This window comes from Lactuca serriola, chromosome 8, assembly GCF_051521515.1.
Source record: "Lactuca serriola cultivar US96UC23 chromosome 8, Lser_US96UC23_V15, whole genome shotgun sequence".
NCBI classification, from domain to species: Eukaryota; Viridiplantae; Streptophyta; class Magnoliopsida; order Asterales; family Asteraceae; genus Lactuca; species Lactuca serriola.
Genome location: NC_136415.1, coordinates 10,602,152 through 10,626,207, shown reverse-complemented (window position 1 = coordinate 10,626,207; position 24,056 = coordinate 10,602,152). Strand labels below are relative to the sequence as shown.

Sequence of the window (24,056 nt, the reverse complement as noted above, 5' to 3'; positions counted from 1 at the left end):
AATTGAAGACCCTAAATTAACCCACCAAAATGTCTTTTCCATGTAGTCGAAGCTCATGGATGAACAATGATTTAGAGATTTGTGTAAACCCAACTATTGAAATACGTTAGTCGATGTTTTTGTTTTCATAGAGCGAACGAAAGGATGTTATGGAGCTTCGACAATCCCCCTCGAATGGTTTTCATTTGTCCATATCATTGTTAAGTTGAGAAAAAGTGTTTTTGATGTATTGATTTGTTGTTTTGTCCATACGATAAAACCCCGGTTTTGTGTTTTTGCTCTATAGTGTCGCATAAAGCATTGCAATAACTTTGAATGGCTTGATGAACCACTACTTGATGAGCACTACAAGAACATGATAAGGAAGGTGAAGTTTGAGCTTAACACCATGGAAGAGTCAGGGTCTTGATATGACCATATTAAACGATATATTTTATGCAATTATCCTAATGTATTTGAGTAAAAATGTTATATTTTAAGATATATGATACTTAATACACTTTGAAATGTTCAATTACAGTTAAAATGGGAGTTGACATGCAAAAGGAGGAGAAAGGAGCTAAAAAGACACAAAAAAGATGTTGCTGGACAGCTTGACCCTTCCTCGGTGTTTTGACCATAACTCCAATTGACGAGATTCAAAATGTTCTGAAAACTATATACAATTTTGGATGACTTTTGTGTTTTGAGAAAATGTCGATTCCCACTCAACACGATGTGGTAAATGGAAACTTCGCGATCGTTGAGCTGACTTGGAGAATACGAGATATTCATGAAGATCACGACGTGGTGGCTATCAACCATGCCGTGGTGACATTAAAAGCTATAAATAGAGCCTAAAATTACCCTTAATAACATATCTTGAACCCTAATTCGTTCCTTATGATTATAAACCTCAGAGAAGCCATTTTGAGGGTCTAGAAGGCGGCCAAACGGCCGTTAAACTGATATGGAACGAAGATCTAAAAGATTCGAGAGCGGATTCATGTCGAGAATCATTCGTTTGCTTTTATGATCATGATTATTATTCCAATTGTGTTCCTACTGTTTTTACTTTCTGAATTTAGGTGTTAAAACTTGTTGCTTTTGTTTGGAGTAGACAAAACTCGAATTTATGTGTTGATTTCAATGATTTGGATTTTATTAGTTTGGTTATTAATTGTGTTTGATTGATCATCACCTATCATGTTAAAATTATGATTTTTATTGTCTATAGCCAAGTTATGTTTATTTAAGATGACCAATTTAATTACATTAACTTGAATTTTAATTAGTTTATTGATGCAGTATAGATTATACTTATCTAACTTCAAATTTATAAAGCTAACTACTTATCTACTAATGTACCTATAGGCAGTGTACTTATTCAATTTATAGTATAGTAAAGTAACTTGGGTATCGAACACAGGGAACGATTTCGTTATACTAAAATAATGACTAAAAATTAATCCAAAAACAATATATAAAGAAGGGGTTTTATCTGATTTTGCAAGTTCAGATTAACTTAAATCACTAAACTAAGAACGGTTGTTATCAAGGTATTAAAATCACTTTCGTTTAGTTTTGAATCCACATTTTTCCTATAGTTACTTCTTATTTATGAATTAAAAAAGTTTGTTACTACAATAGATTTTATTAGCAGTCTTGATTAGATCTCCTAATTTTTTTTATCAATTCATGTGTAAAGTTCCAAAATTCAAGACATATATATATATATATATATATATATATATATATATATATATATATATATATATATATATATATATATATATATATATACTCCCTCCATCCCAAAATTATAGTCCATCTTTCCTTTTTGGTTTGTCCCAAAATAATAGTCCACTTCTAAAAATAAATAATATTTTTACCAAAATACCCCTCATAATTACTTAACCAACTAAGCATTTAATGGAACATTAAATGCAAAGTAAGGACAAAATTGTCATTTTATTATATAAAGTCAGTGATAATTAATGCTTTGTTAATCTGTGTGTTTTTTGTCTGTGAACAATAATATTGGGACGGAGGGAGTATCTATCTATCTATCTATCTATATATATATATATATATATATATATATATATATATATATATATAAAAATCGTTAATACATATCTTTCCCATAAAACCAAGGTAAACAAGTTTTAGCTAAACACCATCAAATCAGAGTAATTCACAAAATGCGAAAACATGTGGTGTGTGCTCTGCAATCATCCTGAGCCCTTCCATTTGAAAATCGGAGTACCTCAAACATAAACAGAAAACCGTAAGCAAAAATCTTAGTGAGTTCCCTAAAATACCATACAACATACAACCACAAGTTATCATGCAACATACATATAGTTGTCATGGGCTCCCCCCATGGTCTTTACCTGGAATGCCATAGGCTCCCCCCCCCCCCCCCCCATCGTCTGATATCCAAATGCCACGGGCTCTCCCCGGGGTCTTCCATGCAAGTATCATAGAGACAACTAGCATACCACATAACATGTAATGGGCCGACATTGGTGGCTTCGACCCATGGATATAGTAAGAAGACTCACCTCTCACTGCTAGATCATACAACTTCACCCTTGACTGCTGGCCGACAGATCTCTGAACTATCAATAACAAAAAAACACCCAATTAAAAATTGGGTCCCAACTCATAACCGCAACTTCATGACTGGGAAAAAGGACCATTTTACCCCGAACCTAGCCTTGTCCATATTTATGACCCAACTACAATCTGAAAGGCCCAAAGGCCCACAAATCAACCATTAGCCCAATTTTCCAAATTGGGCCCAAACCCCATACATGGCCTTGCCTTAAGGCCTAACTATTCTCTCTAGGCCCAAAACCAAAGGGTCCACAAAGGCACACTAATGGCCTAATTTTCCAAATTGGGCCCAATCCCATATAGGCCTTACCCTAAGCCTATACTTCCCTTGATTACAATTCAGATTACCATAATTACCCCTTGGGAAAAACTTGCTTAAAGTCATAAATTAAAAGTCAAAGTCAACGGTCCAAGTTGACCCAACTCGCCGAGTTGTCCTTCAATTCGTCGAGTTTCTCCTCCCATTGAACAGATCGGGAAAACTCCCATCAACTCGCCGAGTTGACCATAAATTCAACCTCTTAATGCATTAAGCTATTTCCATCGAAACCAAGGACTCCCAATCTCATATCTCTTCCAAAATGATGTCTAGAAGGGTAAAGTTTCCAACTTTACCCTTAAGAACCATCCATAAAGAGCCAAACTCAAACCCTAGGCTCATTAAAGTGAGTCTTAATCCATTAAGCTCTTAAACTATCACAACATAACCCCAAAACACAAATCTAAAGTCCAAAGGTTGGAAACTCACGTAAAGTTTCCAACTTTATGTCCATGTAAGCTAGAAATGCTCTCTAGAGCTTAATAGAGACTTCGTGAGGGGCTTATTACCTGAATAGGACAAAGAAACTAATAAAGTTTGCAACTTTAAGTCAAGAGGAGTCATGAAGGGGTCAGATCTAACTTATTAACCCCTGGAAACCTCAACACCTTGGACAACCCAACCAAAATCCCAAAATCATGCTAAAACTTCAAACAAAGAGATCTAGATGAATACAAGGCAAGATGTCGACTTTATACCTTAAAAGAACTATAACAAATGGAGAGCTTCTGGATCCAAAGCCTTCCTTCCAAACCAAGCACCTTCAATCTTCAAGCCCCTTCCAAAGAACACCAAAAACCCACTCTCCAAGCTCACCACTAGCTCACACACTTAACCTTGAAGGATAACACACGGAATTAGGGTTCTCTAGACAAGGAGGCTGGTAAAGAGGCCAACCAAGAGAGTTAAGGTCTTTAAATATGGTGTCAAACCCTAAAATTAGGGTTTCATTCACAGCCGCCAACTCGTCGAGTTGGGACTCCCTGATTCGTCGAGTTGAAATATTAAAACCCGCGGACACAAAATGCTTGACACTACGAGTTGGAGCTCCCCAACTCGTCGAGTTCCCACAAAAACTCCAATATTTTTGGAGAAATGAATAATACATGGACCAAGTGTTACAAATCTCCCCCACTTGAATCAGACCTCGTCCTCGAAGTTACTCCTTACAAACACTCATCTCAAAACAAACAGTCCTGAGGAACACAAACGAAAATTTTGCGAATAGAACAACTTTCTCAAAACAACCGAAACCCAAACGAAACTTCCATTCCGAAGGAACTAATCAAACCTTCAGCTATTGCAAACCGCTTCTATCTTTCTGAGACCCGCAATCTACAATGACCTGACTACCCGACAGACCGCCCACGCTAAAACAAGCCATGCCAACTCTCAACTAATAACAAACGAATCCTAACCCTTCCAATTTTGATCATACAACGACCTATCCAGCCTCAATGAAACTAGCCTCAAAAATAGTTCTTCAAACCCGACGAATAACGGTTTCTCAACCTTTTGAATAACACATAATCCTATCTCGCCTAAATTTCGAAATCTACAGTCTCAATTGTGAGACTCCTTGTCAGATCTCTCACACCGAACCGATACCATGCCAACCTCCTAAAGATTCGAACCAACAACACTTTAAAGGGAACAAGGTCATAGACCATATACAACTACAAAACACTTATACTCGGCAGAAGGCTCAGATAATCCATCGAGTAGAAGATTCATCCCTACAATGGTTAGACTCAGATGAGAGCTGCGTACCAGGGTCAAATCAATTACTCTGAGATTATTTAATCCCACTGTGAGTGACTTAACATTTCCCAAACGCCCAGATACTTCACACATAAAAACCTAAATCACTAATATTGCCCGAAACACTGATACTGCTTTCCACAATCCACCGAGACCTCCCTGGTCCCAAATTCTCTGCCAATTATCTGAAATACCGGGTTTCTTCCCGGTTGTTGAGCCAAAAAGGCTCCCACACAGTCGTCCCTCACGGCTCCTGAAAGAAAGCCTCACAGGCAATAACTACTCAAACCATCTCGTCATCAACCCGATACTAGGTTGAATGCTACAAACCAACTGTAGTCTTACCTCATACTTGGTCTCCCACGACCTACCATATTCTGATTCCAAACACGCTGAGGCCCTCTCACATGTATAACCAACCCAAAACACAACACAACGGCACAAATGATATCAAAACTAAACCCATTCATTACCCTCGAACCCTACGATTGATGCCCTTGGCATAAAGATACCTCAATTTATGTTTCATTGAATCGAAATCCTGATCAACACACGTGCGATACATGACTCGAGATCTTACCCAAAATCAATTCAATACTCCACTCGCAACCTGAAATTCACAAACCTGCACTTGCATTTCCCACCATAACCTTCTGATTCCCGACATCCCTCACCTGACCGATAAATAATTACTACTAAACCAACGCTGAGACTACCAGTCTCGCACCTGGTCTAACCACCAGGTTCCCAAGACTCCAAATAACAAGGCTTCCTACCCTCAACCCTTCTGCGTCACACACTGATCCCTACATGATCCTGCAACTCAAAGATCCAATACCTTGAATCAACTGTTTCTACCATGACTCGCCTGATCTACCATAAACACACGGGCATCGCCTAAGGGCCCCAACCATCAAGGGCCACTTTAACCCGACCCCGCCTCGGACTCCGATGATCCTCAACCCAGAACAGAGAATAATTGCTCGACAACACTGGCCGGCATGCCTAAGGCACAGACTAATTCCTCTTCCATGTTCGTAACCAAACATAATAATAGTTTACCTCAAGCTAGGGTTGGGAATCGGTTCGGTTTTTCGGTTTCCTTGGTTTGATTTTTTTTTTGGTCCAATTCGAAAACCGAACCAAATTGGATTCAACTTCTCTTTGAAAACCGAGGAAACCAAATATGAACTTAAAAAAATTTCAAACATAAATTAAAATGTTTTTAACATAGAAACCTAAAGTTGCAAATAGAAATATCTAAAGTTTCATACAAAATGATCCAAAAAGTAAATGAGTTAAAATGATTTTTACTTTATAATTAATACTTTTATTTAATATAAAATATAAAATATATTTTTTTAATTAATTAATTTATGAAATGCGGTTTTTTCGGTTCAGTTTGGTTCAAAAATCATGAGACCGAAAGTCAAACCAAAAACCAAATTCATAATTCGGTTTGGTCTCGAACCAAATCGAAAACCAAATTTGAATATGGTTCGGGTTGAAATTGATTTCGGTTCGATTTGGTTTTTGGGTTTTTCGGTTTCGGACCAAATAATTCCCACCCCAACCTCGAGCTAATGAATGCTCCGATCTCATCGTAGTCTTACAACCTTTCCAACCAACCAAAAGTTCGGTTACACAATAACCCATGAATAACAGAGGACTAAACCAAAGATAGCGCTTACTCAAAGAAATTCTAGACACATAAGCATTGATATCAACTGAAGAATGCGCAAAAGATAATATGCTCGCAAAATCACCTGCTGGAACACGAGACACTAAAATGACCGCTTCTCCCTACTGGGCTCTTGCCCTACTCCCACAACTACTAGAGATATGCAAAATAGTTGGAGCAGGTGCACTCACTTCTCCTCCCTTCCTCCTCGGACAAACGACCCTCTTATGGCCCACTGGGTCGCAGAGACAAATATAACGGGCTTGCCCCCCGAGGATAATCCCTGCTGACATGATCAATCCCGATACGCTCGAAGCAACCCAGGCCCGTGGAACAACAAACTCCATCGTGTACTTTCCCGCACACGATGCATTGACCCTGGTCCTGCTGACCTTCCAACCCTGATCGAAAGCCTAATATCTATTATCAAGAATCTCCACTATATGCCCTGACCTGATCGGGAAATCATCTCCTGACGTAGCATCAATAGCATCATCATCCACCTTACGACCAACCTCTTCCCATCAATCCTACACCCTGACCTTCAATAGGCAGGAACATATCTGACCTTCGCCTCCTCAGGCAAACACTTGTCCTGAATGTGTTAGCCATAACTACTAACCATCTCCTACTGGGTCCCTTTCCCTATAGAATGCAGGAGCTCCACAAGCACAAAATTCACGGGATGAAAAGAGTGCGAGCCCCAACGGTAACCATAACCTCATCACATAACGCTCCAATATACTCATCCAAGATCTCCAAAAACCCTTCATTTCCTAGGCCAAAAATCACATGAATCCTCACCAAAATACCGTGTGTAATCTCCGACGAGATAAATTCCCACATCTGCTCGCTAATCCGCTCGATACCTTTATTTGAGCCGAAACCAAAACCTAAACCTCCTTCTTGGAAGCTCTTTACCAAACTGAAATACAATCATGTAGATGATCACAACATACTCAATAATCCCATCCCCCAAATTACTTAGATTCCCCAAGTTTCTAATTAGTTTATCTAGTTAGTTTAGTTGTTGATTAATTGAACTTTTATAATAAAAACCCCTTTTCATTGCTTTCATTTATTTAATGTAACCTATAATCAAATATTCTAATATTAATTCACTATCGTTCCCCTTGAGTTCGACACCCTTATTTATCAAAACTATACTATAATCAATCAGATTCACTGCCTATAAAGTATGGTTTAGATGCGATAGACTAGGAATTATAAATAAAAAACTAGTGCATTAAAATAACACATCAGGTATGATGAGAAGGTTTATAAGAAACTAAAGGAGGTTGAAACAATGAGGATTGAGGATCATGTGAAGGAGGTTTTGAAGCCGAAATCATAAGCGAATACATTTAAGGCTAGACTAATATAGGCTCAAACGATTGTGTTTATCCTTGTCTATGATATATGTTGCATTGTGTTGAATATTTGGATGTGAGGAGTTAATTAGGGTTGAAATGTTCAGTTTTGGGATGGGTTAAGTTTATTTTGTAATGATCCCTGATGTGAGGGGCAATATATGGGTCGAAATACTTAGTTGATGGTTGGTAGTTTTGTAGCAGTTATATGTTGGTGTCCCCTTGGTTTGGCTGTGAAAAAAAATCATTTTTGTATATCAAAAACTTAGCTTTTAACATGGTTCATGCATGAAGTGTTCGAGGAATGATACACCCTAAATTGAGTAAAATCCATACCAGTGAACTCGTGGTAAGTAAATAAGAAGTTCTTACCATTAGAATAGGTGAAAGGATTTATAATGTAGAATACTTCTTTGATGTTCATATCAACTTTGAGATAAAAAAAGCATTTGGATTAACATATGATATTCTGCATACAAGCTTTTTATCATTAGAAACGTGTAAGCAATTAAATTTATGAAAAGAGGTTCAAAACCTACAATTACTGACAACTCCAAAAAAGCCCTAGCTGGATGTTTCCTTTTTTTTTCCTTTAAAAATATTTGTGTATATAAATGAGGCCGATTCGAAATCAATAGTTTTTAACGTCTAAACACTTTTTTTCAAGATTAGGGTTTGTTTGTTTTGCACTTACCCGAACCGGTCAGAGCTGAATGCTGACTCGGTCAATAGTCAGACCGTTTGATGGGCCTCCAAAACTGTTGACTCGGTCATTAATAGTTGACCAATGGGTTGACTCGGTCCCCCACAAAAAGAATGTTGTCTGGAAAAAAACCCCATCGTCCTATTTGTGCCTCTATGCCCTACTTCCTTAATCCCACTTCAGGATTTCCATTCCCTCCACCAGGTTTGTAAGTTTTTTATAAGTTTTATTATCTATATTATTTATATAATAAGTTTTTTCAATCATCTACATATAAATATTACCTTTGTGATACCACATACACCAACACCTATGGATGTATGGCTCCCTACCACAATATTAAGTATTGGTTAACCGATTTTCAAAGAAACAGAGCTTTAACTAAGAAAGAAAAGTTCAATCATGCTCATGCAAAACTTAGAAATATCATTGAATGTGCATATGGTGTGTTGAAGGCGTGATTTCCAATTTTAAAACAAATGACTTCTTATCATTTTCCAGTGCAAAGAGACATAGTCATTGTTTTTGTTGCGGTCCATAATTTTATAAGGCAAATACAATATTCAAGATGACTTGTTTACGAAATTTGAACAAAACACTATGGTTACTCCTAATATGGAAGGTGGAGGAAGTGAGGGCCAAAACATACAAGACATAGAATGGGGTTCAGAAGATATTGAGTATATAACTACTTTGTGTGACTAAATTGCTAATCGGTTACTTTTAAATGGCTAACGTTAAATTTGTATGCAATTTATTATGTACCTTTTGATTTTGTATGACAATTTGTATTTGGATTTTGTATGACACTTTGTATTTGTATTTTAAATGATATATGTTTAATTTGGATTTTATGTGATAGTTTGTATTTTTATAATTATTTTATCCAACACAATTTACGATATAAAGGTAAAATGATCATTTTCATGATTCAACACAATCAGTCAAATAAATAATCAAACATAAACTCAGTCAAATATAGACTCAGTTATCATTTCTAACCTAATCAACTTTCAGTCAACAACTATCAAACGACTCTTTAATTATATACCTACATGTGGCCAGGAGAATGGTTGAAAATCTTAATGAATATTAATGACAGCCACGTAAGTGTTGTTACCAAGTAATCGCATCAATTATCTAGAAATGTATTTATTGACGGTTTTTTTTTGGCTAGTGACCATGATACTCAAAATTAACTTCAATGACCAATTAAAGAAGAAATCAATATTTGTGGTGTTAAGATAATAATGACCCTTCAATTGTGTTGGGAACTTGTAAAATTTGATGGGTGTTGGGGTTCCTGCCCGAAAAGACGGAAGATCTTAATTGCTTTATGTTATGGGTTCTTATGGTGTGCGTGGAAGATAAGGAACGAACGGAGGTTCAACGGCACTTGTTGTTCGCAATCAAAATTGGCGGATAATGTTGTTTCTTTAGTGTTTGGTTGGGTGAAATTCAGAGGAAGCTTTGATTGAGTGAAATTCAAAGGAAGCTTTGATAATTGTAAACGGAAAGATCGGTGTATTTCCCCTTTTAATGTTTTGTAATTAGTTTATTTGTCCTTGCCTTTTCCTTTTTGGTTTTGGGCTTTTTAATAATATTTTCGCGGTTTAAAAAAAAAAATCAGGGTATATACTCAAATAGCACTTCATCTATAGAAGGGGTTAGGGCTCTTCAGTTTCCCGCCAAATTTAGTCCCAAATCGGTCGAACGCACTCCAAAGCCTTAGAAAACCCTAAAATCTACATTTTCTAATTCACATTAACCAGTAAGGCACGAGAGAGATATGGAAATTAAATTGAAGTGCAGCTGCGGCGAAGCGAGTTGCCCTGAGTGGGCAATCATCGAATTGCAAGGTGTTGTTGAAGTTCAACCAGCCTTCCAAGAACGCTTGCGAAATCTCCAAATTGGTATTCTTTGCCGCCCTTCTTCTCAGGTAAATTAATGTGCGCGTATGTAAACATCTTCAAGTTGTCTAATTACTTGACGATTAATTGCTTAAAAGTTACCAATTTTACCTTCGATACAAACATTATGTCGTTGATTCCCCTGCACCAAGCATCACGTTCAATTTTGATTTTCTTCTATTTAGAAATTGAGAATGGACTTCTTCTGTGAGGTTTATAGATCGGCGAAATCTCAAAAGGGTCTGTGAAGTGGTTTGATCTTTAATCATTTGGTTAATTACCACAAATTCTGATCTTACTCTCTTAACTGGTTCAGGAAAATTATACCTTTACTGTTGGTTATCATGAATTGTCTGGGTCAAAGATCCCAATGAAGAAACCATTACTGGTATTGAAGAAGAAGATAATAAAATCGGATATGGAAATAGACCAGAAAGATGATGATGATGATGATCTGAATTCATCACGGGTGGAACTAGAAGTTATTGGTATCATTCGTCAAAGAATTTTATTCAAGACCAGACCTAAAGCTCTTATCACCAGTAAGTTATAGATTCATAAAGTTTTGCTTAAACTTTTGAAGCATATTATTGAAGCATGATATGGTTAAATTTCCTGATTGTAAAATTGTAATCTTTGTAACCATTGAAGAATCATATTCCTTGTTACAGAACCACAATCTCCTGTGAAGAAGAAGAAAGCAACTGCATCAGTTGCCATTGTTGAAAAGCAAACTTGACTTGAATGAAGAATCTCGGACAAATATTTGTATGCGATGCTGTTCAAGAAAAGTGTGTTTTGATCATAGTTGTAATATGGTCAAATGCCTGCAAAATAACTCAAGTCCAATGTTTGTTCTATGCTTGTAATCTAATACATGACATCTTTGAAACTGAGTTATATTTATCAATCATTATCTTATCTTTCTCTTAAGGAGAATATATTTTAATTGGAACTAATGTGATTTAGACTGTTGACTATAGTAATTCTTGGTGTCATGAATAGCCTAAAAGCTGAATCTCTGTGAAATGAATATGGTTTTCTAAAAATAGAAGGCCATCTGAACACTGGCTAATGGGTTGGATGAACTTAAGAACTAAAGAGTGTTCTTAGCTTAAAGCTGAAGCATTTATCAAACACTCAGTGTAGGGTCTATTTGAAAATAACGTTTACTCGATTTTAAAATAAAGTTCGTCTCAAATAAGTAGTGGAATGGTCCAAAATATCACATACTAGAGTCTAATTTCTCAAATTGCTTTTTGAAATACAAGGGATAAATATGTCAATATCAAAGACAAAACTAGATAAAATAATGTCTATTATTTCCTGGCTTACTCTATTATTTCTCCAAGTGACTTCTTGTCTCATGTTCACTGTCTATTTTTTTTATTACTCTATTGTAATTCGACCTACGTCCTAGACGAGACTTGAACTTTTGATCTCAAAGAGAGAGGACATCATCTGATATCGTTTGATTAGAAGCACTTGAACCATCCACCTCATGTTCACTATTTGTTATTACAAACATTTGCTATTTGAGTCACATATCCAAAGTAGTATGCTAGGTTAAGAACCATGTAGAATTGAGGTTTTATAATAGGGATAATGTTGAAATTGGTATTCAAACTACCATTCAGCTATTCATTAAGTCACTGTGTGATCATCATCAACATCATCATCATCTTCACCAACACTAGAACCATCATCATCATCATCATAATTATTTTATGATTTTCTAAAGTCCTTTTAATTTGTTTGTTTTTAGTACATTACATCCTTATGATTTACCATAACATCTCTCTCTCTCTCTCTCTCTCTCTCTCTATATATATATATATATATATATATATATATATATATATATATATATATATATATATATATATATATATAACATTTCTTTAACTTTTTAGGTTTCTTAAGTTTTGTAATTTCTTTTCGTTTTTCCACATTTTTTTTCAAAACTTCCATATTTTACAATTCTATTTTTTTACTTTGTTTTTATAGTATTTTTTTTCAACAATTCTTGTTTACAGCTTCATTTTTTTCTAACAATCCATTTATATAACTTCACTTTTACATGTTTTTTTTAATAATTTCACTTTTTTACTCTTTTATATATGTTTTTCACAACTTTGACTTGTATAACTTTACAAGTTTCCACACTTCATGCTTGAGCCATCAAGTGAGCACAATCTTATAGGGAAAAAAGATAATCATTTGATGGATCAAGGAAATGGTGTGATAACATGTAAAGTCATGTAACACAAAGTTGTAAAAAAACATATAAAAATGAAATTTTAAAAATTATCGGTATGTCTTCTAAAATGATAAAATGAAAAAAAATTAGAAAATGTGAATTTTAAGATAAAAAATATTAGGTTAAACATAAAAAAAATCAAAACATAAAATATTTTATAATATCATCCTGTAACCTTATAGATAAAATTATAAAAATTACGGATCTTCTAACCCTTTTATACATAAGTATATAAGTCTAAAGATATCTATACTCTAGAGAATATATAGATAAATAAATTACCTCATAAATACCTTACACCATCTTTAATATTATTTTATTTTAAAAATACAAAATAATACTAAGGCCATCCACATCAGTATAATGTAATTAATCTTTCAATTGTGTCACTTTAGCTTTCCAATGACTACTCACATATGTACGATAACACTTATCTTTCAAAAGTGGTCCCCACTACCACATCAACAATTATTTTATATATATATATATATATATATATATATATATATATATATATATATATATATATATATATATATATGGGAAAAGTGAATATACCTGTTAGGTGCAATTTGTGCATCTTTTTGCACACCTTTTAGTCCCATTTCATGCATTTATTTAGCATAATTGTCCTTCATTTGTTTTGCATTTCATCATATTTCATGTTAGTCTCTAGAACAATCTTATTTGCACATTTTCATGTCTTTTTCAGGTAAATCGGAGGTTGGAGCACGCTTTAGGAAGTGTCGGGAAGCATTGGTGAAGATTTCGGGATGATCGGGCGAAGAGTGAAAAAGTTGGAAAAATCAAGTTTGGATTCAGAGTCAGAGGGGAACACGGACCGTGTCAGATTTACTCTATGTCCAACACGGGCTATATTGACCAAAATGTGAGCTGTTGACCATGCTGAACACGGGTCGTGTCAAATTTACTCTATGTCCAACACGGGCCGTGTTCGACCCAGAAACCAACTTTTGGCAGTTTTTCCTATCTTTCATATTACGGGTTAAGGGTCATTTTTACACACACACAACATATCAGAGCACATTTTGAGAGGGGATTTCGAAGGTTTTTGCAAGGATTTGATCATTTATCATTTGGAAACATTATTTCTCTTATTTGTAAGTTGTAATTGCACATTATTTCCATCGTTTATTCTTGTGATCTTGTTCTAGCCATATGTGTCTAGAACCCTAGTTTCTCCAATTTCATGTTTTGACTTCTTGGTAATGACTTCAATCATATGACATGATGTTTGTTCTTAATTCCTATCTAATGAATTTGATTTTGCTTCAATCGAATGTTTGATTCTAATTGTGATTCTTATTGGCCATTTGAATTAGGATTAGGTCATTCAAGTTATCTCTTTTACAAAATCCGTATTTGTTTTGTGAAATTGAACAAGTAATAAGCATTAAATTAATCTCTATTGAATGAATTTAGTGTAAATCTTATTCATACACTTTTACACTCCCGAGCTTATGAGGAGTATTGGGTGTTGTTGGGAACATTCACATAAAGCTTCATGCAATCTTATAATCTAATTCTAAGAGCTTGTTTAGATTAGGTTAATAATGTTAGGGTTAATCAAAGAGCTTGTTTTGGTTAATTAATGTGGTGAATGGGAAGTGTTAGAGCTTATTAGCACTTTCTAGTACCAACTTAGATAGAATTGAACGAATATTGTGTCATCTTTGAGTCACATTGCTAAGTTGTCATACATGAAGTTGGAGTTCTTACAAAATCTGAATCTAATTCACTCATTTAGCTGATTGCGTGTGTTTTTAATTTGTTTGTTTAGTCATTGCACTCTAACCCCCCCCCCCCCCCCCCTTTTTTTTTTTTTTTTTTTTACTGTTGGTGACCATAGTACCTTGTGCAAAGAGATATATACTAATTATCCCGTGTCTCTGTGGATCGACCCTGCTTGTCTTGTACTACCTTTTAGTGCAATATAGTGGGATTCTTTTGGAGTATATCGTACCCCTTTATTTGTTGGGTTTGACACGCCTAACAATACCCTTAAGGGTATATAAACATAGGTACCCTATACACAAAACTGCTTAGTTTTGATTAGTGAATTAATTAAACATAAACTTAATTATTAAATATTTAAATAGTTTACCCAATCATAAATTTAAATAGCTTTAGACGATATAAAATACGTCAAAGTATATCTTGTTTATTGTCTTTTATTTGTTTGTAGATTATAATATAGAAATTAGTTTTAATATTTTTAATTTTTAAAATACAAATAAATAGATAAATTATAGAATTATAGTATAATATGGTAACCAATCATCCTATTAAATTTAAATCTTTTATCTAGTTAATAAAATAATTATAAAATAGATAATCTAATAATAGTATTTTAATCGACCAATTACTTAAGTAGTTACGAAACGAAATAATGTTTTAAAGATGTCTAATATATTAACTAGTAAATTAGTAAATAAAAATCACGATGGTACTTTAATCAATTAAACAAGTGATTTAATTAAATAATTGAAAAACATTGTAATATAATTATATATAGCAAGTAGCAAGTTGATGAGTGGAGGGACCATTTTTGCATTTGAAAGTCGTTCTATATTTGCAGGAACTTGCTGAGTTGGATTTGCCATGTCATGTTCAGCATCTACATCCGTCTTGCAAACCCCTTTCAAAACCAAATTGAATGCCATATAGGATGAGCCATCTTTCACACTTTGCAAGGCTTGTAAAGGCAAACTCTATGGCCCACATGGATTTTTAAAATTTAATATAAGGGATATCTTTGATTTTCTAAATATTTTATGAAGACTATTTTGATGTTAAATTGAAAAGCAAACCAATTAAAGCTTGATCACACGAGAAATATTGTATATATATACTGTCCAATTAAATATAAAAAATATCATATTAAAATTATATATACAAAAAAAGAATACGAGTGATATTTTTATGTAAATATAATATTTTTCTATTGGAACTTTTGTTACGTTAGTTATTTTATTTTTATTTGGTAAATTCATCTTATAAAAAAAATTAGTACTCTGTTAAATATATGGCTTTTTTTATTATTTATTATTTATTATTTTTTACTTCAAAAACCTATATATATATATATATATATATATATATATATATATATATATATATATATATATATATATATATATATATATAAAATATTTTTTGAGGTGACACTTTTGGAAGAGTACTGGTATTGTTGTCGTGAGATGTAATTGCAAAGACACAATTAAAAAATGAGTGACATTGCAGTAACGCGAAAGACCTAAAAGCATATGCATTGCGTCTTTCAGAATTAGAATTTAGACTCAAACAAAACCAACTAAGCCTTGAGGACACCTTCTAATGCATCTTTCAGTTTAATTTGCAATGCCATCTTTCAATTTTCTATCAACCACGTTGACATGGTCTTTCAATATATGACAGTCTTGTAAAAAGAATTAATATTGATTGCTTATTGTATTATATTTAATATAACATATGTTTACTTAACTTTTTATTAGCGTATTCAATTGTATAACTATTAAAAATGATTAATAGCTAGAAATGGAAATTATAATTAATATGATAAACGTGCATAGTAACTTCAAAAGAAATTGTGTATAACAAATATCATTATATCGAAATATAAACTGATAACCTAATATTTAATATTATAATAATGTTTTTCATTTTAATATTTTATTTATTTAATTATCTTTACTATTAATATATATATATATATATATATATATATATATATATATATATATATATATAAAAGTTTAGGCTCTATGAAAAACAGAAAAACCCTAAAAATCAAAAACAGAAAAACCCTAAAAATCATAAAAATGCATAAAAAAAAATACTTAAAGATCACAAAAAAAAATTGAATTTTTTTTATAAAAAATTGTAGGTTTTTGTTAAAATTCGCTGAAAAAAAATTTAAAAAATCAATTTTTTTTTTGTAAAAATTTGTTTTTTACAAAAAAAATTTCACCGATTTTGTATAAAAAGCTGCGATTTTTTCAAAAAAAAGTTTTGTGATCTCTATGTATTTTTTTTATGCATTTTTATGATTTTTAGGGTTTTTAGGTTTTACAAATAACCCTTCCCTATATATATATATATATATATATATATATATATATATATATATATATATATATATATCAAGTAATAGTTGATGTGGCTGTGTGGACTATTTTTGAAAGAGGAGTGTTATTGTATTTATGTGAATAGTCATTGCAAAGTTAATGTGTCACAATTGAAATATTGATGACATTGCACTGATGTAGATGACCTAAGAGTGATTAATTTCTGACAATATTTTATTTTTTATTTTGTTTTTAAAATTTTTAATACTAAAAAGAAAATATCAAATATATTCATTTCTCATGATTTTTAATTTTTTTAGTAATACACCATTTAGTTTATAAAATTGTCTAAAATCTATTTATATATTAACTTTAAAATTTATATATTAAATAAATATAACCAACCAAATAATTCGTATAAAATAACTTAAATTAATTATGCTACTAATAAAAACCGTTTTATTAAGTAAAATAATTTCATTTATAACATATTAAAATAAATATACACTCATTTATAAAAAAATCCCTATTATAATAAATAAACAAGTTTATTTTTCTATTGACAAGTGTCTCAATATTAAAAATCCTTATTAATGTCAACTTGTTAATTATCCATTTTATTATTTAAAATTTAAATTTCCCACTCTAATTACATTAAATTAATAATTGATTCTTCATTTCAAATTTTAAATTTCATACTCCTAATTACATTAAATTAATAACATTAGAATAAAAAATAAAATAAAATAAATATATATTATAATGTGATATAAGTTCATATATTTATTTAAATCAACGATTATGATTTTATATAACTAAAAAATATCTCTTAATTAATAATTTATTTGAAATAATTGGTTAATAATTTTAAGTTTACTATGATATTTTAGTTAATTATATAATCGTGATTTTTACGGATTATAAACTAGTATATTATAGATTCAAACTTGAAAGAACAAATATATGAAGCGAAGTAAACGTAACTCTAAATTTAAAGTTTACTATTTATAACTCTATAATTAACATAAAAATAGAATTAAGTTGAAGTGACCTACTTTATTTTTACACCAAAAATAGGGTAACTATATTTATATATGCGAGTTGCAAATGTTTCGGGGCATATAATGTTATCGTTTGCACCTTACATGAAATATGCTTATTTGGGTTGTAATGATGTAGGGTATGACTAGGCCGATCCAACCGTACATAACCGACTTTCAAGATAAAACCGAGACACCGCAACTATCACCCTATCACATTTTGGTTTTTCGGTAGCTGTCATACGATGCACCGAAGAGCGCATTTTGGTTCGACACTGTGGCCGGGCATCGTACCAATCAATATAATTCCGCCGTCTGTCTAACAAAACCTACAAATGAGGAAATATGCCTACGATATGAGACATTCAATACTAACCGTTGTACCATTAAAGATACAATGTACTAACTTCAACTAATTTCTATATTACGTGCTAATTCAACTAATCGTTACATTTTTGTGATTACAGACTTGTCGGAACCGGTATTTCTTCGTCCCTAACCAACGAAGTAACATGAGTTTGTTATTGAAAATTTGATTTTTATTGAAATTCAAGTTTATTATCAATATAACATTATATGAGATGATATCACTTCTTATAAACACTCTATCGTTAACATTTTTATTAAAATTATATTTCGTTTACTATTTATACTTACATTTTCCAAACAAAACTCGCGAGGAAGATATGAAGCAAGGCAAATGGATAATGATTTTAATGGGCCAAGCCGTATGAAATAGGAAACAGCACCACGCATCTTTTTATTGAACAACCATCAGCCGCCGCCGACCGACGATCTTCACGGCACCGGTTCAACGACGTTATCGCTTTCTTATCGGAGGTAAAATGAACTGATTCTATCTCCTGTATGCCGATTTTTTGACCTAATCGACTCATAAGTTTATCCTTTGATTTTTATTCGTTCGGTCTTTGATGGCAATCATTTGTGTATGATGGTTTCTCTTCCGAACTATCTCTTATAAGTTTTGTATAACGTCGGTTCTGGTTGACTGGTTTTGTTTCTTATGAATTTGAGCTATCTGTTATTGGCCCCAATTCATAAATCCCGTATATGTTGTTAGGTTTCCGGGGTTTATATATTTGAATGATTTGATGAGTGGCTCTCGAATACATGTTCAGGTTTCCGAGTTTTGATTTCATTTTTCTCCGGCTGTGCTCCGGCCACCTGCAATAGTAGGTTAGAACGATTGGATGAACTCCCCTTCCTCATCCGAGGGTTAAATATGTTAGAATAGTCTCCATTGCTTGTCGATTACAAGTTCTAACAAAATCATTTCTGTTTCTCGTCACTTCCATAGTTGTATGTCATCAAGTTTTGCTAACTATGATCTTAAATAATTGCTTATGTATTTGTTCACATAGCAATGTACAATTGTTTGCTACAAGCTTCTGCTTGCTATGGGCTTTGAAATGCAATAGGTTTATAAGCTTATAATGCAGTTACAGCCTGTTAACGAATTTGAACTTTGAATAAAGGCAAGATTATTCTAAGAGTCATGTCTACACATAGAGGCACTATGTGGTTTCACATTCACTGATTGATTTCCAAGTACTTCCAACATCGTTTTTGTTTTGCATCAGCAATCAGGGGGTTATTCAGACAACTCATTTTTAATCTTACAATTCAGAAGCTCAAGTACAACAGATATGAGGTAAAATTGACATGAGCATATATCTATTCCTTTATGAGTACACCCATACTAAAACAATATTAATATTGATTTTTTTTATTGTTGTTTAAAAAGCCGTAGGAGAGGTGTTAGATGGGATGAAGCCAACCTTGGTGAAATTGAAGCAAATAAACCTGTAAGACAGAAAATCACAGAACCCAAAACTCCATATCATCCTATGATGCATGATACTGATGGTATTATACATATCCCACATTCCATTAAATTTAAATTAATTATTAATTTGTTATGTAATTTAATTCAAAAACGTTGTTAACTTGTTGTAGGATCTGTATCTCCTATTGGGGGCTCTGGTAGTTTCCTTGAAGGAGATGATAACAGCAACATGAGACTGAATGCTGAAGCAATTCGTTCAGCACTGAATGAGATGGCATCTTCTAGTAGCAACAGTAACTCCCATTCTGGATGGACATCTTCAGATGATGAAGATGAAACAGATGCCATGGATCATGATCTAGGTTCTTCCTACTTCCTTCATCTTCATCCTTTTTTTATTTTATTTTTTTATTCAAATTAAAATTAAACTCATGATATGATGAGGGTTCAGGTGGGAAGAGTGCAAGAAGCTTTAGGGAGAAAAGAAAGGCTCACTATGATGAATATCGCAAAGTGAAAGAGTTACAGAAGAAGGAATCAGTGAAGAAGGATGATGAAAAGCAATCCATTGTTGATGGTGTGGGAGATATAAATATCACGGAATCTTCTAATCATGCGTAGCAATACCATTCTTCTCCATATCAAACTTCTACTTTTCTCGATGCAAATTTCTTGTGTTTTTTTTATAGAGCAAATATAATGCTTTTAGAATATTGGGATAAATGAAAAGGCATGCAAATTTTCTTGTTTTTATAAAACCATATAGATTGTAGTGTTGTGTACACCAATGAATATGATAAGGCATGTGAGATGATTATGGAAAGGTGACTAGTAAAGTGTCGCAAGAAAGAGGTACTATGGTGTGCATGGGAATGGGATAGAGTGGTACTTGAGGCTTTGTGAGTTGTAAATCTTTTGTAAAGTGTTGCTAAACTCTTATGTTTAAAATTAGTGTTTCCAAGGTAAATTTGGGACTGTTGAAATTGATCCATTGCATGCTAGTTTACTTTATGCTTAAGACGTGATGATTATAGATTGGTGATACATAGCTTCCTAGGATGGTTTATTATTATTATGTTTTGCTGTTGTCCAGGTCTAGAATGAACACATTGTACTCAGAGTTTTATTTATTTATTTATTTATTTATTTATTTTAATGAAGGGAAGAGGATGGAAGGGGAGGGATAAATAATAATTAAGGGGTTTAGTTGAGTTGGAGGGGGGATGGAATGGAAGGGTGAGATTTAAGTCTTTTTTTGTCTTCCCCTCTTACCCTTCTAAAAGTGGGCTGGTAAAAAATACACATATATTTCCCCTTCCCTTCCATCCCTTAAAAAAAAAAAACCTGACATTTCTCCTCTAAATTACTTCCCTTCCTTTACATTTCACTTCCTAAATAAACTCAAGAAGAAGGTAGAAATAAACCATCAACTGGTTTAGTTGAATAAAAAAGTGAGCATTGGAAAGTAATTATATAATAGGAAAGGAGGTATGAAGCTCACAAGAAGTGATGGCTAAACCTAGTGGAATTAAAGATAATGAAACCAAGGCGAGTTCTTGGCTATTTTGTAAGACTAGGTGCACATTTGGTCGAGTCTGAATGCTTGATTGTACATTGCCTTATTGTTATGTATGATGGTTGATTTTTAATTTTTAATTTTTAATTTTTTAATAATTACAATCGCATGTGATGTTTGTATTATGGTTTGTCGGCGTTGGAAATATGTTAGGGTTAGGAGATCTGATGGCAGAACAACTAGGAGGAAAAGGGTTAGAAATATGTCGGCGTTGGAGGGTGTTAGGGTTCCGGCCAAATGCAAGTAACCAAAGGCGACGGAGGGTGATGGTAGGTGGTTTGTTGTTATGAAGGTCTTGGTTGTAATTATGGATCGGAGGTTGAAGAAGATGAGCAGTGAACGGTTTTAATGGTGGCTGGAGAAGATGACCGAAATTCGTTGAAAAACACAATTTTGGCCAGAGACTCGCCAAAGCTGTCAAATATGCCGAAAACCTACTGTAGCAGATCATAATGATGTTTTTTTTTTTTTTTTTTTTTAGCAGAGCAAATAAGTTCAATAGAAAAATATGAATACAAAAAAAACTCAGTGACTAAATAAATGATATGCTTTATAAATATTTATGTAGATGATGATAAATGTTTACATATTACAGAAAATAATAGAAATGTTTTTTGTATTGGAAAATATTGAAGGTTTTTTTTTTTTTTTTTTTTTTTTTTGATGTAACAAAATAAATAAAGCTTTATAAGAATTTAACAAATTGTGAATGTTCATATGCATAAATTTTAAAAATTGTAGATAGTTTTTTTCTTGACATTTTAAAGTCATTTAATATATAATTGAAATGACAAAATACGTGACAACATATCTTTACCTATTTAATTTTTTGTATAAAGTAAAATTACTTTTTGCTAATTAATTTAAAAATTACTTTGGTTTTAGAGTAAATTACAAGGTTTGTTTTTATATATATTAGAGAAGGATCCTGTTTTGCGGGGTTGGATTTTGGTTGTAGTTAGTGAAGTAGTTAGGGCAAATAGAAAAAGACATTGCTATTCTTTCACATTAACCAAAATCATGTTAATTCTAAAACTGGATAAGAATTTTCAAACTATAATATGCCTAAATAAGAAAAGTTTGAAACTGTAATTACGTAAATTGGAAGATTTTGATACTACAATGCCATAACATGAGGAATGAACACTGTAGATGATTTGGATGCAACACCGATTTCTCTCATGGTGTCAAAATACTGAGTCACTAAAACCATATCCATCACATCTTTAGCTGTTGTCCCAGGAACATTAACTGAAAACCCCAACACACTGTCTCTTAAACCATCCACAATTGTTTGTCTCTGTCGTGCAATACCCAATCCAGACAAATACTTTGACTCAGCCTCTCCTTCAGCCCTCTTTATCTGAACTATCTTCTTTGCCTCACCTTTCTCAATACCTGCCAACCTCATCCATGTAGCTATATATAGGCATACAAATTAAACAATTAATTAATTGATCTCAAAGATTGCACATAATTAATGATGAAAACTTTACCTATTTTGATCTCATTCATTGCTTTCTTCATACGTTCATATGGTTCTATATCGACATTTAATGTTTGAACAATCTCAAACCCATATGCAGGCATTGCCTATAGCCAACATCCATGACATCAAAAGCGTCACAATCAATGGGGTGCATGAACATCTAATGACTGTGTAATCATTCAATCATGTTACCTTTTCAAGTTCACAATCAACAGCGTTGGCAATTTCCATGAAACAAATAACCTAACATCAATTAAAAAGTAAGATACGCCAAAAAAATAACGAAGAATAAGAAACAAATCCTCAATTACTTTTGATAAAGTCAAATTACCATATGGTGGGGGGTTGGCAATAGTACCCGATTGTTGAGGGTGGTATAACCCTGGGAATTGCATATGACAAGATTGTCCCGCTGCATTTAATGAAGCGTGTGCAATGTGTGAAGGTATATACGTGTCATTTGGCATTTGTGCTGCCATGTTGTAGTATAATGCCGATTGTAGACTTGGCATGTCCCTTGGATTCATCCAATGTTAAGATGTCTCTGCATGGAATGTAATCAGTCATTACATTCCATTGTATGATTGTAAACTACTCTTTATGTGAATGTTACTATAAATGGTAAAAACCAATAAACCATGGAAATATGTAATATCCAATGAAAAATGAAATTAAAATTGAAAAAAAAAAATGCAAAGTGGAGAAACGAAAGAGATGAGCGGTTGTGGAGAGTAAGATCAGTTATTTGCAAGAAATCTCCCAAACTGATAAAATCTCTCAATCCCAATTTCGTTCTTCTCGATCCCAAGATTGTTATTGTACTGTATGTTAGCTTCTAGTATCCACCCAACTACCAATTTTTGCACACATATGATATTAAAAAAAATCAACAAAAAACAACGGTGGGAATGAAGTTGAATGAACTAACCTTATCAAGATCGAGAGTTGGGTGTGGATTTGGATTCAGAGACTCAAGCACCTTCACCATATCTTCAATTTCTGATTTTTTTTCGCACATGGAATTCCAAAAATGCCTCGATTGTATCCTATTACAGATATTCAAAACGAACAAAAAGCACCCTAATAAGGATTCTAATTGTCTACCAATAAAATCATATTGTTACTCACCTTCCGCAGCTTTATTAATGTCTGATTTTAGTCAAGTGATTGTTGAATAATCTAGTGGAGACTCTTTACTTGGTGTCTCTTTGTCTCAACCGGCGCCTACTACATTTTTATAAGTTTACTTGTTATCTTGTATAGTGGAGACCCTCCATTTTGAATCAAACCATCTACATTTTTATTTACCCATAAATCCAAAAAATACATTAAAATAATATTTTTTGGTCAATTAAGCCATGACATAATAATATGTAAAAATGAAATCATTTGTACTAGATACTTTAATTTTGGTCATGACCAATTTGGTCATTTTGGTCAAAATAACCATT

At 33.0% G+C, this 24,056-nt stretch overlaps 3 protein-coding genes across 4 annotated transcripts; 2 read left to right on the top strand and 1 right to left on the bottom strand.

The window, feature by feature from the left end:
• The first annotated feature begins 10,092 nt into the window (after positions 1-10,092).
• On the top strand, positions 10,093-11,300 carry LOC145069049 (chromosome transmission fidelity-like protein). Its single transcript, XM_079016018.1, has 3 exons — positions 10,093-10,374; positions 10,662-10,887; positions 11,017-11,300. The coding sequence occupies exons 1-3, from the start codon at positions 10,225-10,227 to the stop codon at positions 11,082-11,084; spliced, it is 444 nt and encodes a 147-aa protein (XP_078872144.1). The 5' UTR covers positions 10,093-10,224; the 3' UTR covers positions 11,085-11,300.
• A 7,094-nt stretch (positions 11,301-18,394) lies between these two features.
• On the top strand, positions 18,395-20,523 carry LOC145069802 (protein phosphatase inhibitor 2-like). Of its 2 annotated transcripts, XM_079016749.1 has the most exons (5): positions 18,395-18,573; positions 19,335-19,405; positions 19,499-19,620; positions 19,711-19,902; positions 19,992-20,523. In XM_079016749.1, the coding sequence occupies exons 2-5, from the start codon at positions 19,401-19,403 to the stop codon at positions 20,159-20,161; spliced, it is 489 nt and encodes a 162-aa protein (XP_078872875.1). In that variant the 5' UTR covers positions 18,395-18,573; positions 19,335-19,400; the 3' UTR covers positions 20,162-20,523. The 2 variants fall into 2 exon arrangements, with proteins under 2 accessions (XP_078872875.1, XP_078872876.1); XM_079016750.1 differs by lacking the exon at positions 18,395-18,573 and having other exon boundaries at positions 18,587-19,405.
• A 1,710-nt stretch (positions 20,524-22,233) lies between these two features.
• On the bottom strand, positions 22,234-23,084 carry LOC145066630 (hypersensitive-induced response protein 1-like). Its single transcript, XM_079013917.1, has 4 exons — positions 22,917-23,084; positions 22,798-22,848; positions 22,613-22,709; positions 22,234-22,535 (listed from the first exon to the last, which is right to left on the bottom strand). Exons 1-4 carry the CDS (start codon positions 23,082-23,084, stop codon positions 22,234-22,236), a joined length of 618 nt encoding a protein of 205 aa, XP_078870043.1.
• Between the last annotated feature and the right edge of the window lie 972 nt (positions 23,085-24,056).